This window comes from Sparus aurata, chromosome 24 (genome assembly GCF_900880675.1).
Source record: "Sparus aurata chromosome 24, fSpaAur1.1, whole genome shotgun sequence".
Classification (NCBI taxonomy): Eukaryota; Metazoa; Chordata; class Actinopteri; order Spariformes; family Sparidae; genus Sparus; species Sparus aurata.
This window is the reverse complement of record NC_044210.1, coordinates 9,222,720-9,249,404: the sequence shown is the minus strand read 5'-3', so window position 1 is coordinate 9,249,404 and position 26,685 is coordinate 9,222,720. Positions and strand designations below refer to the sequence as shown.

The following is a 26,685-nucleotide window of genomic DNA, read 5'->3' as shown; positions in this document are numbered from 1 at the left end:
AGCAAGTGAACTTTTAGTGAGGATGTGACACAGATTTAAAGATGTTGTGAGTCATCAGAGCAGGAGGAAGTTGCTGCGTCTTCATGAAACTTGCTCATTACGTCACGTCACGTCATGTTTCAATCAATCTTTATTTGTTAATTTCATAATGGCCAACAAAAGTCATCTCATGACACGTTCCAGATTGAGCAGGTCTAAAGCAAACTCCTTGATGACTTCATCTGCAGAGAGAGACATTTCCCTCATGAGCAGCAGCTGGTGACAGAGGAGAGAAGAGACAGGGTCAAGAGTTGTTCTGCTGTGAAGTGGTCAACTTCCAGTAGAGTCGGAGAACAAGACGAAACATGACGTGACTAAAACTTTGAAACTTAACCTTATCTGTCAATATCTTGGAGAACACACGTGATACAACACACATCATGTTTAACACCTCAGCAGACACAAAAACTTGCGGCAATATGTCGACGCTGGATGTGGCAGCTCAGCCCCGTGAACTGATACAGGTCAATGAAGTAATGTAATAAGTTAATGCCTCTCATTTACACATTCACACACATGGATATATTCAGAAAACAGACAAGAGCCAGAAACAATGTCTGTAACTTTCTCTGATGATTATAAATGTGAACTACTCCTCATATATGTTCAGTATACAGTATTTTTATAAAGTTTTTATGCATGTTTACAGCTGCCAATGTATGTAATGCTGTTACTCTGATGATAAATGAAAATTAAATATTGAATATTTAATTGTGATACACTGCACAACAGAACATTATAAAATATGATAATACTATTATAAATATGCACCATATATGTGTCATAAATGTATCATATGTCATATCGGTTAATTATCTTCCCAAATATATTCGTACCTGTGTGAATGTGTAAATGCACTTTGATGGAGGGAACTTTATTAAATTCACTTATTAGTGTATTAATCCACGGCAGAGCTGCCACATCCAATATGGCGGCGACGTCGACGTATCGCAGCAACCCGCTCAATGAGGCGTCCTGTTAGCTACATCAAGCTAGCGATAGTTAAGCAGCAAAAAGCAGGAAGCTCGGCGGATTAGCTTTCAAAATAAAGGTAAAACAAAAACACTTTCGTCAAAATCAGATGATTTGGTTCTATGGACAACAAAATGTTGGATATCTATTATCTATTAGGATATTCCAACATCTCAACATTTGTCATTATGCAAATGCGTATTCTTAACCTCCGGATGGTTTAATTCCCGAAACGTTTAAACATGTCACACGCTGAAGCTTTTATTTTTGAAGTCATGACAGGATGTTGATTTATTCTGCCTACTCTTGCAATGTTTTCCTCGTAAGGAAATGCATCAGAGTTCGCTCACATTTACTGATTGACCGCAGAAACCTGTGTGGCGTGACTGCAGTCGACAACATCAGCTTTCTTTAGCCGGTTATCACGAGCCGAACAACTAACCGATTAGAGATCTCAGACGGCGAGCAGTTGACAAGTGTTGCACGTTACGCAATGAACGTGACAGTGACAGAGTGACTCCTCGCAGATAAAACAAGCTAGCTGAGGGTAGCTAGCTCCGTGAGCTAAGTCAAACATCTTTGGGTGTCTCTGCGTGGGGAAGCACTGACCTCGACCGAAGTGGACCGTGTTACCCAACGTGTTCGGTGTCGAGCAGCTCGGAGAGTCCCTCGTCTCTGCTTTCTCTTCGACTTCTCGCCTGTAGCGTAACTTTTTAGATGGCTCTGGTAACAGCGTTGAGGAGACTAGCTCTTGTTCGGTTACGTGAGTGTTCGCGGCGGACGGCGGCAGTTACATCAGGTGCGTGGCTCACCGGTCAGAGGAGTTTTACCACCGGAACACAGTCTCTGAGGTGAGTTAAGGCACTTTGTCGAGAGGAGCACTGCACAAATGCTAAGTTTGAACTCCGTGAGGTTCACCACTGTTTGTCACGCCAAACTCCATTCAGTGAACGGGTATTTAAATGTGACCTTTCTTATCAGCACACGGCTGGTACAGTGTCAGGTAGAACATGAGGGAAGACCTTTACAGTGTGAATGCTGATTCATCCAGCTTTGTAATGCCTTTGCATTGCCTTTGTTTTGTTGGCTGAGGTTAGTACTTCATTTCTCACTATTAAGACTGTGGTGTAGGAAACACCAAGCTGAACTTTACCTGCTTGATTCTTCATTTGCATAACAAAAACTTGAGAAGAAATGCCTAAGCAGCAAGGAAGTTAGCTTTAAAGTTCTTAAAACTGTCATATTTTTGAATGGAGTTTGGTGTGAAACCCTTTTCCAATATAACTTTCTTTGGAGTTAAACAGAAGCAACTTGATCAGGTTTGCATTTTGGGTTTATATGAAAATCTGAAATTGTGTGTGACAACAAGTGTGTTTAATGTCACAAAGTACACACAGATTGGCAGTTATCTCCTGAGTGTGTCCACAAGGCTGAAGAGATCCATCCTTCTGCTCAGGCACAAGGCTCTGACAGAGGCCAGGCTTCCCAGGGCCAAACAACTTGTTGAATTGCATAATGAACGCTGACATGCAGCTCAGGTTGAAGGTTCTGGAGTTTTGGCCTTAAACCGGTTATCACTGTCCCTGTGTGCTCACGTCAGGCGGGCATGGCTGGCCCTGACCCTCCCATAACTGTCATTCTTTAAAAAGAAATCCACTTGAGTGATCAAAGTTTCACACACTTATTTGCATGTCTTTTCCTGTTAACGTCTTCTAAGGTCATGGAGTTCAGTTTGGTAATTGACATATTTTTTTTTTTAAAGAGGATTAAACGAGGTTTCCACTCGTCTGGAGATTTCCAGAAGGTCGTTGAGTTTCATGGGAAATGAAATGAGAGCATTTCATCTGTTGACTGAGAATGTCAAACATAATCTGGTGTTTCATCTTCAAATTCACTTATGTAAACCAATAGGTTTTGATTTTTAAGAACAACAAATATTATGACCCAATTGGTTTCCGTCTCCTAAAGCTGGGAGTTGATAAATCTTATTGATTTATCAGTTAGTTGTTGTCATAAAACGGTGCAAAAAGTCAATCCTTGTCATCAAATGTCTTGTTTTGTCCTCAACCCGAACATATTCAGATTACTGTCATAGAAGAGGGAAGAAAAAGAAATGAGTCGCTTTAAAAAAGCTGGAATCAGATAATTATTAGCTGGAACAAACACCAAGGTGACTCTTTTATATATTGATTGCTATTTAAGCTATTTTTCACACTTGCATTTATAATAACAAGATGTGATGATGACTGCTTCAAGAGTCGGGAAGTTGGTTTGGGGTACCTCGAAAGTGCTTGAATTATTCTCCTAAAAAGTTTTACGACCTCTTATGGAAAGTCACCGAGTCTGTAGCCTTCGATAGTAGTGTGCCTTGGTTCACAAATAGCTCTTCAGATTAATAAGTGGCTGCATCAGGGACACGCTGGGTTAGTTCTGTCCTAAAATTCATTGCATGCAAAACTCTGACTTTGTTAATATTCTGCTTAAAAATGTACAAGGTTCTTTTCACAATCTCAACATGTTGTTTCCAACCTGACTAGTAAAAAGCTGAATAAGTTGGCGTCTTAATGAAATCTGGACCTAAACATTCACGTGTCATTGAACATCTGATTGAATGGCGATGCTAATCGGATGAAGAATGTTGATCCTCAGACTTGATTATGTGGCAAGAAACATTGATTTGCTGAATACAATTGGTGATTGTTGAGAGATTTAACATGTATTGCATGCTGATGTATAGTTGGCGCGGTCTTATGAATGTTTTCCCTGATGCACGGTGACTCGTAGTAAACCACCGCCACAGTTAAAGTGAGAAAGTTCCCTCAGGACAAACGTTGTGTTTGGACCAATCCTATTTCCTCAAAGAATTCAGCGGATTTAGCGATTCTAATTTTAAAACATTACATGGACTGTAATTGTGAAATAAGGAAATCCAGCAACTCTTCACATTTGTGTGGCTGAAACCATCAAATGATCGACACATTTTGCTTAAAAAATGAGTTTAATGATGAATCGGTTATTAAAATAGCTGCAGATTCTTCTGTCCATCATTGGAGCTCTTGTTTCATTGATGAGAATTTTGAATATTTTTAGTGTGAAGATTTTACTTCTTACACTCAGCTTTAAATGAGAATTAACATTTCTTGCTGGACGTGCATATGTATGCACCTTGATGGGAGATAAACTGCTTTGATCAATAAATCAGACTGTAACATCTGATTTTATACCCAGTAGTTAACGTTCCTCTGTGTGTAGCGATGACCTCTGACCACCTGAGGGCAGCAACGTGTCAAGTCAATTTTGTGCTGAGGCTAAAACTGTGTTCTCTGTGTGTTTCAGGTCAGACAACAAGGTGACGGTCAACTTCATCAACAGAGACGGGGAGAAGATCACAGTGAAGGGCTCACCCGGAGACTCACTGCTAGATCTCGTCATCAATGAGGACCTTGACTTTGATGGCTTTGGTATGTCGACACACACACACACACACACTGACCATCCTGTTTTTCCCGACTCTTATCATATTCTGACATCATTATTCACTCTTTTCACTGGCATGCAAAGACCCATCCGACTTAAATAGATAGCTGCCTCTCTGTGACTGAGCTCCAGCTCATAAAAGTTGTATGCTAAAAGTGTGTGTGTGTGTCTTCAGGGGCATGTGAGGGAACCCTGGCGTGCTCCACGTGCCATCTGATCTTTGACGAGGACGTCTATAAGAGCCTGGGGCGAGTCACAGACGAGGAGATGGACATGCTAGACTTGGCATATGGCCTGACTGACACGTAAGGATGTTATTAAACACGGTCACAGTTACATTTGAAATTATTTTTCCTGTGTGTGTGTGTGTGTTTATTTATTTATTTTTTATTCCTGTGACACCAACATTGTGTTTTTTTCTTCTAAAATGTGTTGATAAAGATAAGATGGACAGTGTCAGCTTGATCCTTTTTTAAGAAGGTGGTTTCACAACACACTGCCTGATGCTGATGAGATGGTGCTGTTGAGGTAATGAGATTTGTCAGAGTAGATCAGTTAATCAGCGAGGGACAAAGGAGTAAACGCAAGTGAACTCCTCCCTTGTTACTGCTCAGCATGCTGCCATTATTAACACCTCAATATAATACAAGAGAAACAACTTGTGCTCGAGTCTTGGGATTTGAAATCACACATGGCACCATGCAGTCAATCAAATACATGTTTTTAATGAAAGAATGTCCCCCTTTTACATCAAAATTAGCACTTTTTAAAACACCCTAGAGACTCTTGAGTAACGATTGAGCTTTCAGCGTCTTTCAGCTCCTTGTTTTGGTTTGTTCATTGGCATCATTTCCAGGAATAAATACACAAAACGGGATAAAACAGCAGACAGAGTTAGCTATTAGCTGCTGCATTCAGCAGCTAATGAGCCCAATATCTTCCTCAAACAATAATCAAAGATTCTCATTTTTACCTTCAGATCTCGACTGGGTTGCCAGATCTGTCTGACCAAGTCTCTGGACGGCATTGTGGCCAGGGTTCCAGAGAGCGTAGCGGACATCCGACAGAGCAAGGACGGATCCTCTTAACTAGCAGCCCTGCGGACGCAGGCAGTGTGGTCGTTGCCCGGTGAGAACTGAGGGCACGACGTGCATGTACGTACGGGGACGATGGATGGTAGGTGTAACTGTGTCAGCACCGCTCCATCTGCTCAGCTGCAACAGTATCTCCTCCTTTTTCCAAGTCACAGATGAGTAAAACAGGACTTCAATATTCATTTTTTTCTAGGAAGTCAAACAAGGAGATTTTTATAGCGTAAATCAATAAATGATATAAGACAAAACTATGTATGATATTGTATCATTGTAAACTGTTAATCCGCCCTGATTGAAGGTTGGTCCATTTTTAATCACTGTCAGAAAAAGGTAACTCATCATTTATTAACACTCAGATTCCAACCTGTCACTGCTGTCCACCTCTCATTTGTGGCTGTGCCTTTGATTATCTAAGACTGTATTTCATCTTGTGACTATGACTGCATTTACACTTTGTACGTAAATTGAGTCATATCCACTTAAAAAGTAAAGGAACAGATTGACAGCAGACTCCTGTGACTGAAACATAAAACTAACAGTCCTCAATGTTCACGTTAGAGAATGTGCTGATGCCGACATCCTCCCTAACATATTTTATTTTATTCTCCACATCATGTATACCCCTACTATTGTTTGGTTTGATCAAATCCTCCATGTAACCCCATAATTTCGTCATGTGATTGTACATATCTACAGCACACACATATATCTGTGTATAGAGTGAAAAGGAATGTAATAAAAGAAATAACCTTTCTAATGACGTGTTGAACTGTCACTTTTTATTCACGCCGTGTTTGTAATGAAAAACATCAACCAATAATTCCATCACATTGATCAGATTTTCACTCGTAGGTCTTTTTATTTAAAAGCAGATTTTTAGGCGTATCAACACAGCGTATGAATATAGAAAGGAGGCATAGACGTTATGATAAAGCGACAGTCTTGAGCTGCATAAAACAAAAAGCTTGAAAATGTTTACATAATAGAAATAATTGGACATGTAATTAATTCAAATCAATACAGGCTTCTGTGAAAACCACATAGTTGGCAACAAATAGGAAACAAGGATTAAACCTACTGCGTACATGAGTTGGAACACATGTAATTTAAGTGCTAATGCAGAGAAGCATTCGAAATGTGCGTAATGTAAAAAAAAAGACGTAATAGAGCCAAGACTCACTGCAGCTGGCAAAACCTAATCAGTGTCGTCTAGTAAAGTTCAATACCAAAATAAAATGCACAGACCCTTTCAAAAGAATATCTGTTAGAAATAATGAATAACGATATGACCTTTCACTACAAAAGCCGTCTACATTCAGAACATGTTGTGTAAGTTAGCATGCCAACAGCAGCATGAAGTTATGGTTCTGAATCTAAACTATAATCGTGAGCCGTTATTTAAGCTGCTATTTTCTCAGGAAATGACTACAGGCCGAGTAAACAAATTAAAGGTGGAATGTGTAAGAAATTTAGCTTCAAACATTCACATTTCAAAATAACAGTCATGTATCGTGTTGCAGGGATATCTCGTGAAGTTAGCATGCCAACCAGTTAAAGTTATAGTCTGATAGTAAACAACGTCAGAGCTCCACAAAACTCCCAGTACAGGCAGAGTCATCCTATACAACTGCTAGCAGCACAGCTAACTGAGCTAACTAGCTAACAACAGCTACATTAAGCAGCAGTTAGCGGTTATTCTGGTGACATGGCTTTAACCTATCCCAAAGTAAATGTGTTGTTAGCTAATGATAATGCTTCTGAGCTTTTTATGTAATGTTAGCTTGCTACTGTAGGTAGTTCAGGTACTAATGCTAAAATTAGTAGCACACAGTAAGTTGCAGCAGACAAACGCACTGTGAAATCCATTTCGTACACTTTCATGCTTTTGTTCTTTTAAAGGCTAGATTTTGTTTTGTAAGACTGACACCCATATGGCGTTGAAAAAGTCGTCTAGGTCACTGGTACACTCTTAAGCATCCTATTTAGCTGTCATGTTGGAACATTTCTAAGAATAAAATGTGAAAAAAGTAACATCTCACCAAAAACACAAAACAGTTTTTTAACAAGGCAACAGCAGGTAGTTTTAATTGGCAGGTTTCAACTTTGGCCTAATATAGTGTAAAATTAAAAGACGGATAAATCTTTCGATATAAATAAGGTTACAAAGTAATTTTTCTTCTGCGTGTTGTGCAATGTTTACATTCCCTTAATGGCAATAAGCTCTAGGCAAAGATTGAAATGTGCTTATTTTCTAATTTTGTTAAAAAAAAATGTACCTAGTGTTACGCGAAACAAGTTTTCTCTGTTTGTTGTACCACAGAAAACCAATTTAATTTCAAGACCTTTGACAGATTCAGATAAAACATATCACTGTGTACTATGGTCGAGTCCAGTGCAGCTAATGAAACACAGTAAAGCATCATTTTTAAAGGAGGTGGGAATATCTAATGCTTTCATTCTTAGCTTTAGAACAGCAGTGACGTCATGTATTTCCAGCGTTAGTTGTACCTCAGGTTACCGGCAGAATCAGACGTAGGACTCTTCAGCAAACAGAAGCTGGTCAAAGTCTGCTTCTGCTGCGGGATCGCTGCATCTCTTCAGCCACTCCCTGCGACTGTCCACCACAGCCAGCGCCACCTGCTGGCTGCTCTGAGGGTTACTGCACGGGTGCGAGGAGAAGTAGTCCCTCACAGCTTTGGTGGAGTAGGGGGAGAGGCAGGGACTGGCCTCTGTCGTCCCGCCCTGCGCGTCCACCTCTGTAACCTTCAGTCCTGGATCGCTGGGCAGCCTCGCCCGTGTGAGGGTGGAGGCTCGCTCCGCAACCTGCCTTCCAGGTTCTGAGCCCCGGCGCTGGTAGAGCCTGCTGTGGTGCTGATCCTCCACGGAGTAAGACTTGTTTTGCTTGAACAGAGACAGAGATGGCCCACTCTGCTTGTAAAATAAAGATGGCGACGGCTGCTTCAGCTCATTCACTTCACCTTCTGCTGCGTGGCTGTGGTTGGTGGTGCCACCTCCTTTGTTGGCATGTGTGTCACTGAGCTGCCTGACGGTCAGTGGGGAGTCTGAGGAGTTGAACCAGGGGGATTTAGGAAAGTGGAGGCTCCCTGTAGAGCGATGGTGGGAAGGAGGGCTGGATGAGTTCTGTTTGAGATGTGAAGACTTGCCCTTTACACCACCTCTTCCTCCTCCAACTTTTAAGGTCCTGCAGGTTGTTTTGGGCTTGGGTTGGCTGTTGGAGATGCGTTTCCCATCTCCCTGCTTTTCACCTGCTTTTCCTTTCTCTGGGATGAGTTTCGCAAGAGTGAGCAACTTATCAGTGGGTCCTCCCTGTTTGAAGAAACACAGGGAAGAAAAGACAAAGTTATAAAAGGGTAACTCCACAAATTTTACACATTAACCCTTTTTTTAAACATTAACCCTTGATAAGTACTACTATATATGCGAAAACGTAGCATTAAGCTTCTGTGGCTCCAGACGAAGCTACATGTAATATGATAAACCGCCTCCAGTGTTGTCAGTACCAGCAGAGATCTTAAGGTGTTCAATAGTTTGTGAAAATGCTCACTACATGTCCTGACAGTCCAGCCACGTAATGAGTCTCACTGGGCTGCCTTTGGTTGTCCCTGTAATGTCACACGTGTCATCTTATGGCGGGATTTTGATTATCCACTCCTTCTGCACACCAACAATTCAACACATTTAGATCCCTGTTGGAACATCACTACATCAGAACCCAGGGTGAAAAGAATAGAGTGGTACTGTATGTGATATTACTTGTGACAGTATTTAATAACCGCACTTCATCGAATCGGAAAGGACCCTGGATGCAATGGTGAGTTGTCTATGGACTCCAGACTAAAACCACTGATCAGCAACTGTAAAGATGATGAATAGTGAAGATCTGGAGGTACAACAGGCCATTTTTCAAGGAAAAACAACAGATTTGATAACGTATTACGTTAGCACTCAACCACTTCCTTACTAACATTAGCAAATGACTACATTGCGTGTGTTTCACTTCCAGGCCTCAATAAATGTTTTCTAGATGTGCGTTGATATTTTCCTTTCCTATCAGTATCAAAGTGAAATGTTAGCTAGGAAGTGGTGGAATGCTCACTGGTTATGAAATATGTCGTTTTACCTTGAAATATGGCACAATGTCTCTCCAGATTTTCATTATTGACTGTCTTGTTAGTGATTGATCACTCAGAAAGTGGTGAGGTTTTCTACATTTGTAGGACTTCTAACCTGGAACACAACAACTTCATTTAATTGGCATTAATAGAGCGTATAACTTGACTCACCCCAGACTTTTCCTTATCCTCCTCTTCCTTTTCCAAATTTTCTTGTTGGGTTAGTGACAGCCTCCGACCTTTCTTTAGCCAGGAGTTTGGGTGGAGGCCCCTGCAGCTTTTCAAAGTCCCCCAGTTGATTGGTTCTTTTGGTGGGGAGCCTTTTGGACTGGTCCCCAGGTCTTGGTGCCCGCTGGAGGTCAGATCAGAGCTGGTGGTGAGGGGTGTAGAAGAGGAGGGAACAGATGATGATGAGGAGGAGTTGGGAAGGGGTGTCTTGGTTGGGTCCAGCATCCCTCTGGTCGCCCAGGTTTTGTCACCCCTGAGGGAGTCTGGAGAGTCCAGGGGGGAGCAGGTTGGTGCGGGGGACATGGGGGTAGAGGAGAGACTGGACAAGCTCCCCTCCAGAGCTGCTGACCTCCCCCCATGCTCACCTCCACCCATCCTGGTCCGACCTCTGGGGACAGTGAGGCTGCTGAGCTTCTTGGAATGCTCTTCTTCACCATCGTCATCCTCACCAGTGAGACCTTCAGTGCTTCTTGAAGCACACAGTCCAAACTTGGCCGCATATGCTATAGCTGGCTCTGAGCGCCGCCGCTGTCTGCGCAGACCATCCAGAGACAGGGAGTCTAGGAGGGAGGAGTTGTCCACAGGTGGCGCATCCTGGTCGGGGCAGGAGAGATCTGGGTCCTGCCTCCTGCCTCTGGTTCTTAACTTGAGGCCATGCAGGCTGTCGGTTTGGGTCTGATGCATATCTGGGTCTGTGTCTTGGTCGTGATCGTAGTCGCTGAATGTGAGGATGGAGTCCAGGCTGCCCTGTAGTGGTTTTGGTCTGAGCTGCCTTCTGCTGCAGAAGCCCGGTGAGCCACCGCTGCTGTTGTCCAGCTCGTTCTCCAGACTGTCGTAGGATGAGTCGGTCAGAGGGAACATCCACGAGTCTGACGGTCCAGGAGACGCGACAAGAATTGAGGAAGAAGAACAGAAAAACAGATGTAGGGAAGACTGAGAAACTGTTTGCAAAGTTATCTGTTATAGCTCAGGACAAATCTCAAAATATATGCAGAAGATGAGCAGGAAGTAGACAGATACCATGACTGTTAATCCCTCTCCAGTTTAGACTTGAACAAAAACATTCAATACATATCAGTTGTTGTTCTACCTGATCCCATCTCGTCAGTGTTGCATCTTTGTGGCGGCCCTCCGAACAGGGAGGACGGATCCTCTCCCAGAATCTGCTGACAGTGTTCAATCATAAACTTCACCAGCTCACACACCTGCAGCAGACGAAGGGGAAGAGAGCTGGTATTTAACAAGTGAAACAGTTGTTTCAGTTGAAATCTGTCCAAACGTTTCAGGGCTGCGTGGACACACTTTGTTCCAGAAACGACACACTATGAATGCTGAAAACAAGAGATCGGCGTGTCAGCGTGTTTTCATCTGACATTATTTCTAGAGTTTCTGTTCTTGTCCATAAAACTGCTCTAAAATTAGACATTTGATCCTTTCTAGAAAGCTGATTTGAGACATTCCTATAAGAAAAGCTGGCCAGAGGTGTTACAATGTACTCACTAATATAGGAATTAAACAAACACAGGAATTATTAGGTTGCTAGTTGATTTAAGACCAAACAATCCAAAATACTGTATAAACAAGCTGCAAAATAGAATTTCTATTTCCAACTGAGAGAGGAGAGGGAGTTGTTTTTCTGTTTTTAATGCCCTGCAGACAAAACTAACAAACTTCTCTTTGTTACTGAGCCGTGTCTCGGCTTAGACACACTGATTTAATTGTGTTGCAACAATCCTGGGTTACAAAGTCATTATAGCAGGAGTAGCCAAAGTTACAGCGGCCAATTCTGTTGAGGTCTGGGTCAAATTCCACAAATTGTTATCTGTTAAACTGATATTCAAAATGAAATGAAATGTTAGTGAGTGTCAAATCTGATCCCACTTAAGGTCTTTAAAGCTTTTTGGAAAACGTATCAAAATGTTGTCGTTAGGAATAAGCTTTGAATTCAATTAAAATCCCAGAAGATTGATTTTAAACATAACCCGGTGTTTCACTTACACAATCATTCGTCGTAAAGCTATAAATCTCTTTTAATATTAGGTTTCTGTGGATGTTTACAGTTGGAATCCATTAAAAGCGACTGCGATTCAGCTCACCACAGCTGTTCCTCTCTGACAAACACATTCTGATCAGCCTTCTTTCAAAGCTCCAACGGGGTGAACTCCCTCCCCCTCTTACCTTCTTAGTTCCTTCTCCCTCCACCTCGGGGCTGGAAGGGGCTCCGGGAGGCCAAAGCAAGCTGGGAGCGATGCACACTGACAAGTTGAAAGTGGTCATCTGGTTCTCCTGCGAGTTGCTCTGGATGCCGTGCAGCATGGCTAACAGGTAGCGTAGCAGCAGCGCGTTCTCTTTGGGCAGGCGACAGATCATCCTGCACAAAGACAGAAGCGGAGAACCGGAGGGGGATAAAATTGCGTATCGTGGCGACTTTGAACGTCCTCGGTGGTTAAAGTACCGCAAGGAATCTCGTTAAATGGCACTAAAAAGAGTGTGTGCGTGTCACCTCTTTATCTCCTGCACTTGTTCGTCCTCGTCCTCTTCTTCCTCCAGCACTTCCATCCATTCTTCGTGCAGCTCGCAGCACAGCAAGCTGCCCGGGATGCTGCGCAAGAAATCCTGAAAACATGCACACGTCGATTTTTTTCAAGATGATGTCTGACTGAATATGTATCACTCAGAATAAAACACATTAACAAATGATTTTGCTGGATAACTGAATTGGTGTAAGACATTTTTATGAGCTGGTTAAAGAGGGACAAAATGGACAGTGACAAATATAATTAGTGAATATCAAATAGAAACGTCCAGTGCTGCCATGTGAAGATGTGACTCAGTTTAAGCACTTGTGCACAGAAGCTCTGTTATCCCTCCAGATAATAACAGATTATAATCCCGATCACATTAACAAGCCAATCTGAACAGCTTGTCCTGATTACGAAGCTGCATCGCATGTCACGCACAGGCTGAGTAGGATGGACGCAGATTAATTCTGTGCTTACAGATGTGGGTCAATAAAGTAACAAACACATTATTTCTCAAACTAAGCGGGTAAGATTATAATTTCATTTGAGTATGAATGTGTGTTGCTTTCAAATCCACCTAAAGTATTTGCTCAGAGACGAACACGCTCATACTGTCGCACCTTAAAGACTCCAGCGATGATAAACACGTGGTCTCTCGTGAGAGGAAGATGAAATGATCCGCTGTCCAGAGAGTCCCGCAGTTCCCTGACAGCCCGAGCTCCCGCCGGCCGACGGAAGATCCCCCGCGTCCATGAACCCTCGGAGTACAGAAACGCCAGCATGTCCTGGTGAGAGACAGGACAGGAAGTGCACTGTTTCAAGATCATACTCAAAACAAGGGGGCGGCAGCTTATCATCAGCGTAACCGCTAACTGCTGCTAGCTGTAACCAAACTGCTAGCTGCATGGCTAACTGAGCTAACTATGCTTGTTTCTCGAAGGATGATGAGGCAAAAAATTCCTACATTTCAGTTTGATGCAATTGACTTTCAAACATATTGAGGAGGTCTGTAGATGCATAAACATGATCTGGTTGATGGATTCAAACTAGAAGGCTCAATTTTGCAATGTGCCCCACTCACCATGACCGGCTTTGGCAGAGTGTCCTCCACACACACACAGCTGAGCGGCTGTCCGAACAAGCAGCCGCGGGACACACCGAGCGACAGCTCATTGAGGTGAGAGGAGGAGCCTTTCCAGAAGGCCCATGTGATCAGAGAGCGCCTCCTTTTAAATGACTTCCGGGCCAACTCCGGTCTGACCTCCCCCGCAGACACGTGCATTGTTTCAGTGGGCCGAGGCTTCAGGATGAACTGGCACTGCCTGTACGCCTGCATCTGCTCCACCTGCATGGCCTCCTGTCTGTCCGCAGGTGATGCAGCTGCATCCCTTCCACCGCCGCCTCCTCCCTGATTGTGTCTCACATGGCTCATCTGGATACTGAAGGGGAACTCATGACCTGAGACACAAGAGAGGCAGCGTCACATCACTCCCCGGCGGCTTGTAGTTACTATAGCATCAACACCACCATAACATCACAATGTTAGTCAGCATACGAACGCCGTTACCCCTGGTTCATTCCCAGCAGGAGCAACATCACACGTCACACTCTTCTCTGGGTATGAATGGTACTAGTGTGTCTAAAACAACATCTCACCCCTCTGTCAAGACTCAGAGCGCTGCTTCTCAAACCCTTTCAGGAAACATTCATACCACACGACAACAGGAAGTGATGATATTTTGTCAAAACTAGTCTAGCTGGCGCTCACTGACCGATGAGGGGATAGGGGGCGTTGTCTCTTTTAGAGATGACCCACAGCTGGAAGTCTTTCACATTTCCCTGTGTGAACAGAGATGAAGATAGTCAGAGAAACAAGACACACACTCTCCACAGCCTCAGAGAACGAGAAGCCTCAAAAACCATAACAGACCCTACTGCAGGGAGCAGGAAGGGATACATTTTGGTGACAAAGAGAGGTATTCTCTCTCAGTTTTCACATGCTGCGTGTTTACATCACATGCGTGTTGTGCAACCCCCGGGCCGGTGAGGCTACAGGGCCTCTGTGTCGGTGAGAAAAGGTCGGCACTGCTGTGTGACATTTGTTTTATCAAGGTCGGCCATCATCAGATAAGTTTGCTTTAATGGACAGCAACACCCCTTCAATTTTTATCTGTGGGGTGATTGGTTAGCTAATCTGATGGGACAGTAAACAGAGCGACTGGCTGCTGTGATTACAGCACTACATTAATGAATGTAATAATAAAAGCCTGACTGATACCAGATGTTTGAGGCAGATACTTGACGCAAATCCCTTAAATTTGTATGTTATAAATTGTGACCCAAGATACAAACTGTTGGAATACAGCCCACATACACCGATATGCTATAGCTGACACAAGTTGATATAGGTCAATATATGATTGCAATAATGTGGGCTTAAAAAGTACTGCCTTCACTCACTATGATGCCAAACTGCTGCAGGGCCAGTCGCACCACCTCATTGGTTGAATCGCAGTTGCTGACAGGAAGCGTCTTGGTCTAATCAGGTGGGAGAGGGCAGCAGAGACACATAACAGACGATCACATACTGTTTGTACCATGACGAGGAAAACTACCAACACACATTTACATTTAATCTCTGGATCATTAGGACAAAGTGACAGAGCACAGAAAATCACGTGGGCAAAAATGTAAACTCACGACTGCAAAAGTATTGATCCCCTTCCCGTACACTCTCAGGGGAATAGTTTTAGGCTCCTCCTTCTCCTTCTCTTCTTTTATCCGACTGGAGAGAAATCAAAGAGGAAACAGGAGGTGTGAGATTTCCTCTCTACGCACACCTGGACACACTAAGCGTTCGTGTGTGAAGGCGTTTACCTTTTGAGGAGGGGGAGCCATTTCTCTTTCTGCTCTGCCGAGCTGAGGAAACACACAGGAGAAATCACAGTCACAAATCACTGCAATGCGTGGTCATATAGTTTTTAATCTTTTAATGGGATTTATAAGTATTAACAAGTTCCAGTGGCTTCTAGTCAGATTTGAACAGATTTCAATATCAGGTTGAGCAGGACCAAGTAAAGATAAAGGTAAGTAGGATACATGTAGCCTTGTGCAGATGCAGGTTTGTATATGAAAGTATGAGACCTGACAAATCCAAATTTAAAGGCTTAATATGACTCTTCATGCAGAGTCTTTATGGCTCACACTGTCTGTTTTATCTACGTGTTGCATTCAGGGTCAAGTTTACAGCGTCGCCGACATATTTACTAATGAGGCGTAAACACATTTTACAGCCTCTGACGTAAGGCAGCGTGAACATAAACCAAGAGCCTGAATAAGGAGACCGAATATTGATTCTAACCGTCAAAAACAGACTGGATCATCAGATATGAAGCATCAAGTTGAGTGTCTGTGTCGATGTGACTGATCTGGGTTATTATTCTGTTTATAAATTAAACACATTCCAGCGTGGGTCAGTATTTGTGTGTTTCTGTGTACCGTGTGCGTGCAGATTTATGGCAACATAAATAATGTCATCACCGGAATGGTTACGCGCGTTTGTTACCTAAACATAGCCACATAGTTGCAGGTGGGCCAGCCCATGACGAAGCTCCTCTCCGGGCTCGTGCTGCCCTCACACACCTCGTCCATGCAGCCGGCCGTCCACATCTCACACACACGCACCTGGGCCTTCTGTTTGAAGTGGTTGGCTGATCTGAAAACACACACGCAGAAATGAGCACCGGAGCAAACACCCACACACATACTCCAATTTTAACACCAGACGGAGGTATTAACCTGATTCACAGGTGAAGGGGAGGAGGAGCAGCCAAAATGTTCCTGAACAGCTCCGCACGAGGATTAAAATACAGCAACACACACACACACACACACACACTTGTGCTTACTTGGCTTTGGCGATCACCAGCGTGTCAGTGAACAGGAAGAGGTGTCTGTCCTGGGTCTGCATCCCGGTCTTCAGCTGGGCGTGACCGTGGAGAAGAAACGACCTGTCAGAGCCGCTGAGGAAGGACTGGACCAATGGGCAGCTCTCTGGACACACAGGAATCAGGAAGCTCTCTCTGGAACACAAACATGTGGAGACAAAAATCACGGACGTAGTTTTCTTTGAGCCAAACATTTACCTTTTGGGCTTTGCGGAAATACTGGAAATATATGACTTTATGTTCACAACAGCCGAAGTACAAAAATTATGCTACACATACGTACACGTCCTCGCACACTCCAACTTCTACCAGTCACTTCATAATCTCTGTGGTGTTCTACTGACAGTATGTAAAAACAAAAACTGTAAAAAAAAAAAAAAATCAGTGTGAATGAGTGGTAATGCTAAACAGCTCACTGGGTTCAAATAAGGAGACATTTAATGTTTAAAGTGTTGGCATGTTTGGTGGTGACGTCACGTCCTGAACAAAGACTGTTTCATATAATGCGTGGTCACAGTCAGAGCCTCTTTGATTAAATAATAGATTTTATTAGATTATTCACTTCAGATGTCTGTCTCTCTCTCGGTCCTTCATCACCAAATATATCTTCCAAATTCTGACATATTAAATTTGCCTGATCTCCTTTGACTTGTTCCTTCAGATTCAGAGGCTGATAAGCGATCAAAGCACTCTCCATCATGTAAACTGTGTTGTATACTGTGATGTAATGTATAGGTGATTAGCCTGAGAGTTGAGTGTGGGGTCAGGGAATCAGCAGGTTTCTGTACGCAGTTAAATCTGTACTCCCGTTCCTTAAATTGATGCCTTTACAAGGCAACTTTTGAATGGGATCTTTTAAGCTTGTTAATAAGCAGAAAGCTGTGTACGTGTTACTGAATGTTTACTGGGCCAAAAATGATTTATTGCTTTATTTTTGGCCTTTTCTAATTTTTGTTGACTGGTTTCGTTAAATTCAGAACCAGGTCACCATTTAAACGAATTAGCGGATTAATTCATTTTGATATTTTCAGTGCTTATTTGATTTCTATGAAAGAATTACATGAGAAAGATCTGTTTGGTCCTTAAGGAGCTACAGCCAGTAGCCAGTTAGCTAAGGTTAGCGCAAAGACTGGAGACAACAGCTTCGAGCTCCAAGTCATGACCAAGAAAAAAAAGACATAATTGTAAAGATAAAAGAAAAAATTAAAGATGTAAAGAAAACAAATAAAGCAATCAAAGATAAAACTTAACACCAACCCTAGTTAGACAATTGGTGGACATAAAGGACAGACGTACAGATCTTTCTTTTTATCTATAGATAAGAGCATGACGTGAATAAGCATATTTCCAAGGTGTTAAATTATTCCTTTTAGAGGACGTCAAGTTGGTTTTTGGGCGAAAATCACGAATCACAAAGAAGTTTTATTTGCTCAAATGCTGAAAACTAGCTAACAAATTATAAAAAAGTCACTTTTAAGAGCTTGTATTGCTCCTTTCAGGTGGCTCATGACCAGTTCAATCCAATTACATGACCAAAAATTGAGTTAAACAGACAAATAATTCCAATTGAGCAGATCTGATAATTGTCTGAGAGATAAAATAAGGTTGTCAACCAGTTATAAAGAGATACGACTTAATATGTCTGTGATATGTCCTATTTACCATGATGAAACTTGGAGTGAGTCAGCAGTCCAGGTGGGGGGTCATTCAGCCAGCTGACCCACCCCACCCCACCCCACCCCCTGCAGGGGCTTTTTAACAAGGTTATTTCTTCTTCACTTTCCCACTCCATATGTCCAAAGGCAGGGTTATTAATAGATGCCTGATCCTGATAAGTCTAGTTACAGGAGGATTAACTATGGTGTGGGTTCAACACCTCACTCGGGGTTGTTCGCGGGGCATGTGAGCGTGCGTGTGCATACGTGTGTGTGAGAGTGTGGCTTCAGGGTGGCCTGACATCACTGTCCTCTTTCTGAGGAAGTTAGAACTGACTCGCCCACCCGGTTGAGCACTGCTGTACCTGTGGTGACACTGGATGCAGATTCACCTACAGCCTGGGATAGCCCAAATACATGTGGCTGATATAAAGTTTTGGCAAGGTGCAACTCTCTGTTATACAGTAAGAGCTCACCTTGGCAGGAGTCTTCCTGTCTGCCAGAACAACCCTGATCAAACTGCCCCACTGACACTGTTATACAATTCCAGAGTCATCTGTGTTAGTGCATACACGTGTATTTAAGTATAGACTGACAGACTGCCAGGGGCATGTTGTATAGTGTCTATTTATAAGCGTGCATGCTGTACAGGATTGTCTCCATCTGCATGTTTCTGTGTGGAATATGTACAGGTTGTGAAAACAGAGCTCCCTCTGGCACAATAAAGACTATCTCCTTACTGCATATACAGTGCATTTGTAGGAAGAGCGTGCAATAACAAAGCGGGGAGATCCCAACACAAGCTGGCTTAGTATTTCAGAAGTTGGTCGGAAGTTCTCGGCTGAGCACAGACAGGATTTCCATGAGCCACAAAGAAGGTTGTGCTGGGGAAAGAAACCTGGACCTATAACTAAATCAGATTATTTAACAAAGAAGGGGCAGTTGCATAAATGAGACTAAATTCCTGGATCCATCCCTTTACCTAGTGCCAAACATTAATGTGCTCTATTCTGGGCCGGGACCGATCCTCCATGATAGTTTTGTGGGCAACCGCTCAATAGTTTTTATGTAATCCTGCTACAAACCGACCAGTTTTGGTCGCCTTTAAATGTATTTTACAGTACCTGGAGAGGGTCTTGGACCTGGTGAGGGCCTTGCTGATGACCAGAGACGGGGCGGACTGGCGCCGATAACTCTGAGACTTCATCCGCTAAAACAGACAAAGAGAGACAGTCAAAGTTAATCTGAATCTAAATACTGTCTGTCCACTGCATAATTAAAACATATTCATAACAATTATTTATCAAGGGTGTAACAGAATGTCATGTTGTGTGCCATGACCTCTTCCTGCGCACATCTGTCCTACTAGTCGTATAGGTCTACGCTGTAAAAAAACACAAAAGTAACCTCAGTGAAACCTTCTACATCAGCGTGCTCTACTTGACTGCACTGCCCTGCACATATAAAAAAGGCCCGAATCTACAAAGACAGCTGGACAGAGTTTACTCCATGCCTATGTCATGTTTACACTTTCCTCATTCGTTACATAAGCCAATGCCTGACACAAAATGTTCCACACATAGTGTTCAACACATTAATCAGATCATTGGGACCGACTGTGGCCTCCAACAGGATGGGAACGGAGAATTTAAACACAGAGGAATGCTGGCGGTAGTCTTTACTATCTGTCTGCACCATGACATCCTGACCTCTCTCACACTTCAACGTCTCCATAAAAAGCAACTTTAATTTATTGTTTTTACATATTTCTCAATTTAATCTTTATTCGTTATATCTTAAGTGCTTACATTATGTCATTTCATAACTACATAATGTCTTTTTTTTTTATCCAAAGTCTTCTAAGTTGAAATAAAACAAGACTAGACAAATACATGGCACTTCAGTACTGAATCAATCCATTGTTCCCTCCCATGCTGCAAATTAAGATCCTTGCTGGATCCTATTATCCCAGTTTCCTCACAAAGATCATTAAAGTTTCATTTAATCGAATTGCAGAAGGATTGTGAGTGTGAAGCTGACAAACATTGCATAATGAGTTTTTTCATTGTATGTCAGATTAACACACTCTGTGGTACCACCACCTAATAGTTATTGTGTAAAGTTTAATTATTCTTTGGTTTGTGGGTTTCAAAGGTAATGTAACTTCAAGGTTTTGTGATTAAAATCTAAATGAAGAGCCTCGAATTAATATGCCTGAGCACACATTTTAGCTACAACCATCTGCCTGACATTTTATAATTAATGGCAGTTTATAAGTAACACTGTAACCACAGTGACCTCAGGATGAGCCACAGAACCTGTTAAACTCCACCATGATGGTAAAAACAGACTCAATCTGATTCTGTCCTGCTTTAAAGAAGCGGACCATTTCCTCGTCAGGATGACAAAATCGAAAAACACTGTTCATTCTTTTCATGAGGTCATCCACTTTCGTGCAGAACCAGCAACTTTCAGACATGTATAAACATCATGTTGATGATTTGATGATTATTTAAGAGTCAAATGCCGATACTTTGGGTTGGCGTCCAACCCGAGCTGCCAACCCAAAACATCAGTATTTGACACCCCGGGGATGATTCTCAACTTTAAAAAGTGTTCCTCCTGTCTTTAAATAGCTTTGTAAGAGTAATTTCATGTTATTTGAGCTAAAAGTCAGCATGCTTAGATCAGTGTGCTAACAAATAACAATGCTAACATGCCGCTGTTTAGCAGGTGTAGTGGAGTTCAGCGTGTTAGCGTTAGCATGTAAGCTTGGGCCGTTGAGAGTTTAGAGGGATGGTAACCAGTTACAGACTAGCAGCACCAAATACTGCAGGCTATTCTTGTACATTTACAATTCATTCTTTGCTTATTAACTTATTATTTAATTTAATTTTTTTTATTATTATATTTTATTATTTCTTATTTAATTATGTTTTGTCATTGTCATATTTTAGTCGTGATATTTCATGATATAAAAATCGGGAAATCGCCCAAGCCTATTAGCATGCTAACATTTGCTAATTATCCCTACTTTGTTTTTTTAAAAAGAGCAACCTGCGATGGACCACTACAAGTTCACGTGACGGACAGACTTCATTTAGCTACTTTTTGGCAGCCCTGATAGCTCGTCTACACACTCTCAGACCCCTCGCCTTGATTTGACCAATCAAGTCTCCCATATAAAAAAGCCTGTGGGATTGTGTCTGGTTTTGCGCTACATAAAAATCAGGGAAATGCTCAAGTTTAACAACTCATCCTGAGGGTCACATGAACGTCTGAACCGAGTTTCATGACAATCCATCAAGAGGTTTTGAGATATTTCACACTAGCGTAAGTGAACCAAAGACTGACATTTGTCAGCAGTTCGTCTGTTTGCCTTTTTGACCTTTCAGTCCAAAAAAAATCTCCACAGTGAGAAAGGATCAATCCCCTCCATCCATCCACCATGCACGTCCAAGCATTTTCAACATTTCACAATGTAATATGACTGATTTAGCCGGGTCACACCGTGGTGAAACATTCCTTACACTCCAGTCGCAATGTTACATTAAAATAACATACATAAGCCAACATAGAGATATTATATATGTTGTGTATATGTTATGTCTGATATTACTGACTATTTCAACACAAAGCAGCTTAAAAGGAAATTCACTCATAAAAAACTGCTTCCAGACTATCATACTGCCAGCAGGTGCCACAGGGCTCAAAGTACAACGATTCAACTAATGAGATACACCAGATTTAAACTTTCTGCTCAGAGTTTGTGCCAAATAAATAATAGAAGAGACAAACACAGAATTCAGTTCAGTACAGGTGGGACTGCAGGTCTCAAGTGCCCACTGTATTCACTCAATAGTCCTCTGCGATGATGCTGGATGGTTATAAACAATATTCCTGTTTCATTTTTAAGACGGACAGGCAATCCAAAGAATCAAACCCATTTAACATGGAGTGATATAAAACAGAGAAGAGAAGCGAATCCTCACATTTGAGGAGGTGGAACAAACAAACGTTTGAAACCTCGCCTGAAAATGAGCTTTAAAGATTAATGAATTATTAAACAGCTGGCGATGAGCTCTCTGAATGGTGCCAGCGCAGAAATACAAATAATCAACAACCAAACTGCATAACAGACTACAGACATGATTAGATATATGGTACATGAATTAGATTTATAGGAAGGTTATAGCAGGTTTTCTTATCCATACTAAACAATATTTATAATTAACTAATTATATGAGCAGAAGTTAAAGTGTCTGGGTTCACTTGGGTTAATAAAACCCAATCATAGTAGTTGATTTGCTTTAATGTTGATATAATGACATAATTTAATAATCACATAGATTATTTAGTTGTAAAAACTTTATTTTAAGACACTTAAGCACACTACTAGGAAATGTTTGACCGGTTATGAAACAGTCTTCACTAAACACTCGTGTCTCTATATGAGCTACATATTTAAACAACACCATCAGTGGGAAGATTTGACCACTTCTGCACAAGTATATTGTTATTCCAAACGGCCGTCACCAGGTCGGATTCACAGCCTGAGGAGTGGAGCTGCTCTGTAGTCTGGCGGTATGTCACTTTTTGTTTTTCTCCACCGTCATCAGAATCAACATCCAAACTTCCTTGTTGCTTTAATAAACTGTTCAAACACACTAGAATGATGATGGCTGAGACTGATATTAATCAATCCTTACTTTGTTCTTAAGCATCATGTATTGACTGATCAGTGAAGACAGGTCATTATAGAGTTATGTTACCAAGCATTCACCGTTTTAGTTGTTTAAAATCACATTATAGCAAATTATTGTTACGGAGGGTATTTTAGATAATGTTAGCACACTGGGAAATAAGTTTATCACATAAAATACAATGATTTATTTCTATGAATTGTTTTGCTGCCTATTTATCATCAGCAATAAGTTGTTAATGAGATGATCTTCATTGTGATGATATGTACTTTACTGGCGCGCAGAGCTTTAGCCAATTAGCCTGGAGATACTTAATTACCGGTGTTTTGAATCTACTTCGTCCAGAGGCTGACGGCCAGTGTGCTGGTCACGCTGGGCTCCTTCTCTTCACATGGCGCTGCTGCACCTCTATCATAATATCTATGGGAGCTTGAGGTATTCTGTACACCGTCATCCTAAAGTTTCCCTGCTCCTTCAGTTGTTTGACCGTCTTCGTGGAGGCGGGGTGTCAAAAAGTCTTGAGCCCTGAACTCCTCTCTCACCCGACTGTTCACAATACACTCATTCATGGGAGGGAAAATGTCATTTTTTTCACATTTCGTCGAGAAATTGAGCTCAAACAGAAATAAAGAAGCTGAAAATAACTTTTCCATTTGATAACCGGTACGATCTGGAGACAATCTTTGCGCGCAACAGGTTAAGAATAAATAACGCTTGTTTTCCATTACAATTAAAAGCAGAACTGTCCATTAACACTGACAAAGACTCACAACATTGTCAGAAATGTCATACCCGTTTGTTGTCTTGCTGTCCTCCGCCTCGGCTGAGGCTGTCCTGTTGCTGTTGCGGAGACATGTTGTCCATCCAGCCTCCAGACGACCTACAGCTCACTGTCCGACTGTCCTCAGGAGATGAAGAGGTGACAGATATCCCATTAATAACCTCCGACTCCGGAAGACAGAAACCATCTCAACACAAGCGTCGATAGAAGTCACTGAAAACTTTTCGTCCGCGAGCAGGGCGCGTCAGTGGAAACCCTGAGGAGAGATCAGTTCAAAATAAAATAATTTAAAAAGTCAAAGAAACTCGAGCTCGGCTGACTCACAGAGCCCTCCTTCTCTTCTCACCATCGGTGAAAGGCTGTGCTGTAACCAGACGCGCCTCCTGTCTGGATTATCAGCTGCTGTGCCACTTCTTAATGCGCCTTTACGCACGGATTGGAGGCGGCGCCAATACGCTCCAAAAAATAGGTCCATCTATTTTTAAACCACATCGCTCCATCCACTCACTCAGCAGACAGTGAGATGTTACACCAAAACAAAGAGTGACACCGGTAATATGAGGTAAGAATAGTTGTTTGCTTTGGGGATGAGCTTCCAGCTGAGTGGCCTTGATTACTGACACCAAACTGCTTCAGACCAAAGTAGAATTATTTCAGCCAGCTGTAAATCAACATTTTCCTCTGTACAGAAACTGAAGTCTCTCTAGCTCACGCCTATTCGCAGAAACAAGATAATTCAGTTAGTAGATTAGACACAAAAATTCCTCAGGAGCTTGTTAAACAAAGTGACATCATCATCTCATTATCTACTGTACAGTTGAATAATGGTTTTGTAAGCGATACCAACTGCTTAGTCAAGAGCGTTAAACGGGATGCACAGTTCAATAAACGATTACATCTTTCTAAGAACAATTGCATATAGGCTAGATTTAAGGGCCGTTTACAAAATGGATCAGTATCATGTTATAACATGAATATTTGTTATTAGAGCCGGACTGTTAGGTCGATGGCCGATCTAATCACCAGATACCATCAGATATATATCAGTATAGGCATATATGTTGTTTCACTTTTGTTTTTACAGAACATCATGGAGAAAAGATGTTTGTGGTAATTTCTAAATATAAAATTCTCACTAAATTTTCCTTCTATAATTCCTCTCAGTGCTGTCTTTTTAGACAACATTTATTATCTTCTGATATTAAAATATCTTTTTCACAAGGGTTTGATGCCACAAATGTGCATTTAATGGTCAATATATCCATATCTGATTTTTTTTTTTAAAACTTACCAATAACATTGTCAGCCCTAAAAAAAACTAATCAAGTATCGGTCAGGCTCTATCTATTATTTATTACAAGATGATTTGTTGTGTTATTTAAAAAAAAATGCTTTCATATTACATCACACAAACCTGTCACATTTGTTGTTAGAACAATATACAACTGGCTAACAGTTATAAAAAGAAATGTTCAATGTCATAATATAATAAAAATATCTTTATTGGGCTGTGGTAAAAAATAAATACATTGCAACTTGAAAAGCATATCATAACAATGAATTATGGTTTTACATTGTTACAGAGTGATAACTCACTGTTATTAACTACAAACTTCTTATAAAGAGATAAGTTTGTGTTTTGTAGTAACATGAAGATATAACGCGAAAAACATCTTATTAAAACAAACCTTTCAGGTTACAATGTAATACACATACGGGCAGAACCCAACAGCAACAGGGCTCTAAGTAACAAGCAAGAAAATGTTGTTAACTTTAACACAAACATTATTTTTGAGATATTGGTGAAAGGTAACCAAGTACATTTACTCAAGTACAGTACTTAATTATTATTAGTCACAACATCGGCGTCTGCAGTCCAAACAATTGAAGAGTAGGCCGATGTCATCAGTGCAGATAAATAGACGAAGGAATCCTGGGAACATGTCCGACACTAACAGAAGTTGTTTAGATTCAACAGACATACATTATTAGATTATGGGTCAACAGCGTGAGTCTGGTGCTCACTGTCAGTACAGTAGCTGCAGGCTCTCCATCAGTCTGAAGCCACATTATTAGATTCCAGCGTCTCTGGGAAACAGTCGTGAATAGTACTCACTGCTATCTAGGCCATAAGGTTGTAATGTAGGGCACATCCCAACCTTACATCAAGTTACTCTCCTTCAATTAACTCTAATGCCAAGCAGATAATGCTCCGAAGATGTTTGAAAAAAAGAGAATAATGATATTAATTAACATTTCTATACATACAGAAATGGATGCGAGTAAACACCTGGCTAAATGAAGGGAGGAAATCGTGACACAAATGTACAAATGACAATTGCCCCAAAATCGATTGTCCTTCTGGAAACAAAAGTGGGCCACAAACTGGGCTAAAGAAGAACCAGGGCACAAAGTGAAGAACAGAGACACTGAGTATTCATTCCCCAAATTGGCCACAATCAGCCCCGTTAAAAACTGGATCACTTCAATGATTACCTTCCCTCCTGTTGATAATGAACAGCCTTGGGCATGGCAAAGAAAAGCAACACACCCCTCCTCACTGGCTGCCAACCTTTCCTGCTACAAACACACTTTTTCCACCCTAAAAACATCAGTCGGTTTGCTTTGAATTAATCCCAGAGGTGGTCCAAATGTCAGAGACAAGAGAGACCCTTCACATCTCCGTGTGACCTGTCACTTATACTCATTCACTTGGCCAAGAGCCTAGTGAGTTTGAAAGATGAAATGCCAATAAAATAAATGAAACACATAGAAGATGGATGGTGAGCTCAACTGTGGATCAATAACCATCACCAACACTGACTGTGGCCCCAATACTGTAGTTTATATCTCCTGAACACATGTATGAAACAATAGTTCCTAATTGTTCTGTTTCACTACAAATAGACCACAAAGTCTGTCAACGATCCCACCGCAATACAACAATTATCTTTGTACATCAACTGCAGACATGACCTAATTAACAGATTAAATGTTTGAGGTTCTAATTTAGTTGACAGTGAAAGCATCTAATCTAATTTATGGTTTCAGTTTTAATAGGGACAGGAAAAACTGATCTATAAAGTATGACTCAACAGAAACTACAGTTTCATAAAAGATCGGTCTGGGATCAC

The 26,685-nt window shown here is 41.7% G+C and overlaps 2 protein-coding genes and 1 long non-coding RNA gene across 5 annotated transcripts; 1 reads left to right on the top strand and 2 right to left on the bottom strand.

Moving 5' to 3' along the window:
• Positions 1-112: 112 nt before the first annotated feature.
• On the bottom strand, positions 113-1,757 carry LOC115577008 (uncharacterized). The gene is made up of 2 exons (XR_003982995.1): positions 1,621-1,757; positions 113-255 (listed from the first exon to the last, which is right to left on the bottom strand). It is a non-coding gene; the product is annotated as an uncharacterized LOC115577008 (long non-coding RNA).
• On the top strand, positions 1,315-6,342 carry LOC115577007 (adrenodoxin). The gene is made up of 4 exons (XM_030409755.1): positions 1,315-1,862; positions 4,348-4,472; positions 4,664-4,793; positions 5,468-6,342. The coding sequence occupies exons 1-4, from the start codon at positions 1,729-1,731 to the stop codon at positions 5,574-5,576; spliced, it is 498 nt and encodes a 165-aa protein (XP_030265615.1). The 5' UTR covers positions 1,315-1,728; the 3' UTR covers positions 5,577-6,342.
• Positions 6,343-6,416: 74 nt separating this feature from the next.
• On the bottom strand, positions 6,417-26,673 carry LOC115577003 (rho GTPase-activating protein 20-like). 3 transcript variants are annotated; one of them, XM_030409750.1, is made up of 16 exons: positions 23,876-26,673; positions 23,563-23,807; positions 19,192-19,277; positions 16,374-16,547; positions 16,031-16,180; positions 15,343-15,384; positions 15,166-15,250; positions 14,926-15,003; positions 14,238-14,304; positions 13,547-13,923; positions 13,086-13,250; positions 12,447-12,559; positions 12,122-12,314; positions 11,034-11,148; positions 9,887-10,812; positions 6,417-8,909 (listed from the first exon to the last, which is right to left on the bottom strand). In XM_030409750.1, exons 2-16 carry the CDS (start codon positions 23,632-23,634, stop codon positions 8,109-8,111), a joined length of 3,444 nt encoding a protein of 1,147 aa, XP_030265610.1. In that variant the 5' UTR covers positions 23,635-23,807; positions 23,876-26,673; the 3' UTR covers positions 6,417-8,108. The 3 variants fall into 3 exon arrangements, with proteins under 3 accessions (XP_030265610.1, XP_030265611.1, XP_030265609.1); XM_030409751.1 differs by having other exon boundaries at positions 23,563-23,668; XM_030409749.1 differs by having other exon boundaries at positions 23,898-26,673.
• Positions 26,674-26,685: the final 12 nt, after the last annotated feature.

Coding starts and splice junctions, on each gene's coding strand:
- LOC115577007 (XM_030409755.1), top strand. CDS start 1,729: ATGGCTCTGGTAACAGCGTTGAGGAGACTAGCTCTTGTTCGGTTACGT. Junction 1,863..4,347: donor ACCGGAACACAGTCTCTGAG/GTGAGTTAAGGC, acceptor TGTGTGTTTCAG/GTCAGACAACAAGGTGACGG. Junction 4,473..4,663: donor CCTTGACTTTGATGGCTTTG/GTATGTCGACAC, acceptor GTGTGTCTTCAG/GGGCATGTGAGGGAACCCTG.
- LOC115577003 (XM_030409750.1), bottom strand. CDS start 23,634: ATGGACAACATGTCTCCGCAACAGCAACAGGACAGCCTCAGCCGAGGC. Junction 16,548..19,191: donor AGGTCCAAGACCCTCTCCAG/GTACTGTAAAAT, acceptor TTTGTGTTCCAG/AGAGAGCTTCCTGATTCCTG. Junction 15,004..15,165: donor GGATCAATACTTTTGCAGTC/GTGAGTTTACAT, acceptor CCACCTGATTAG/ACCAAGACGCTTCCTGTCAG.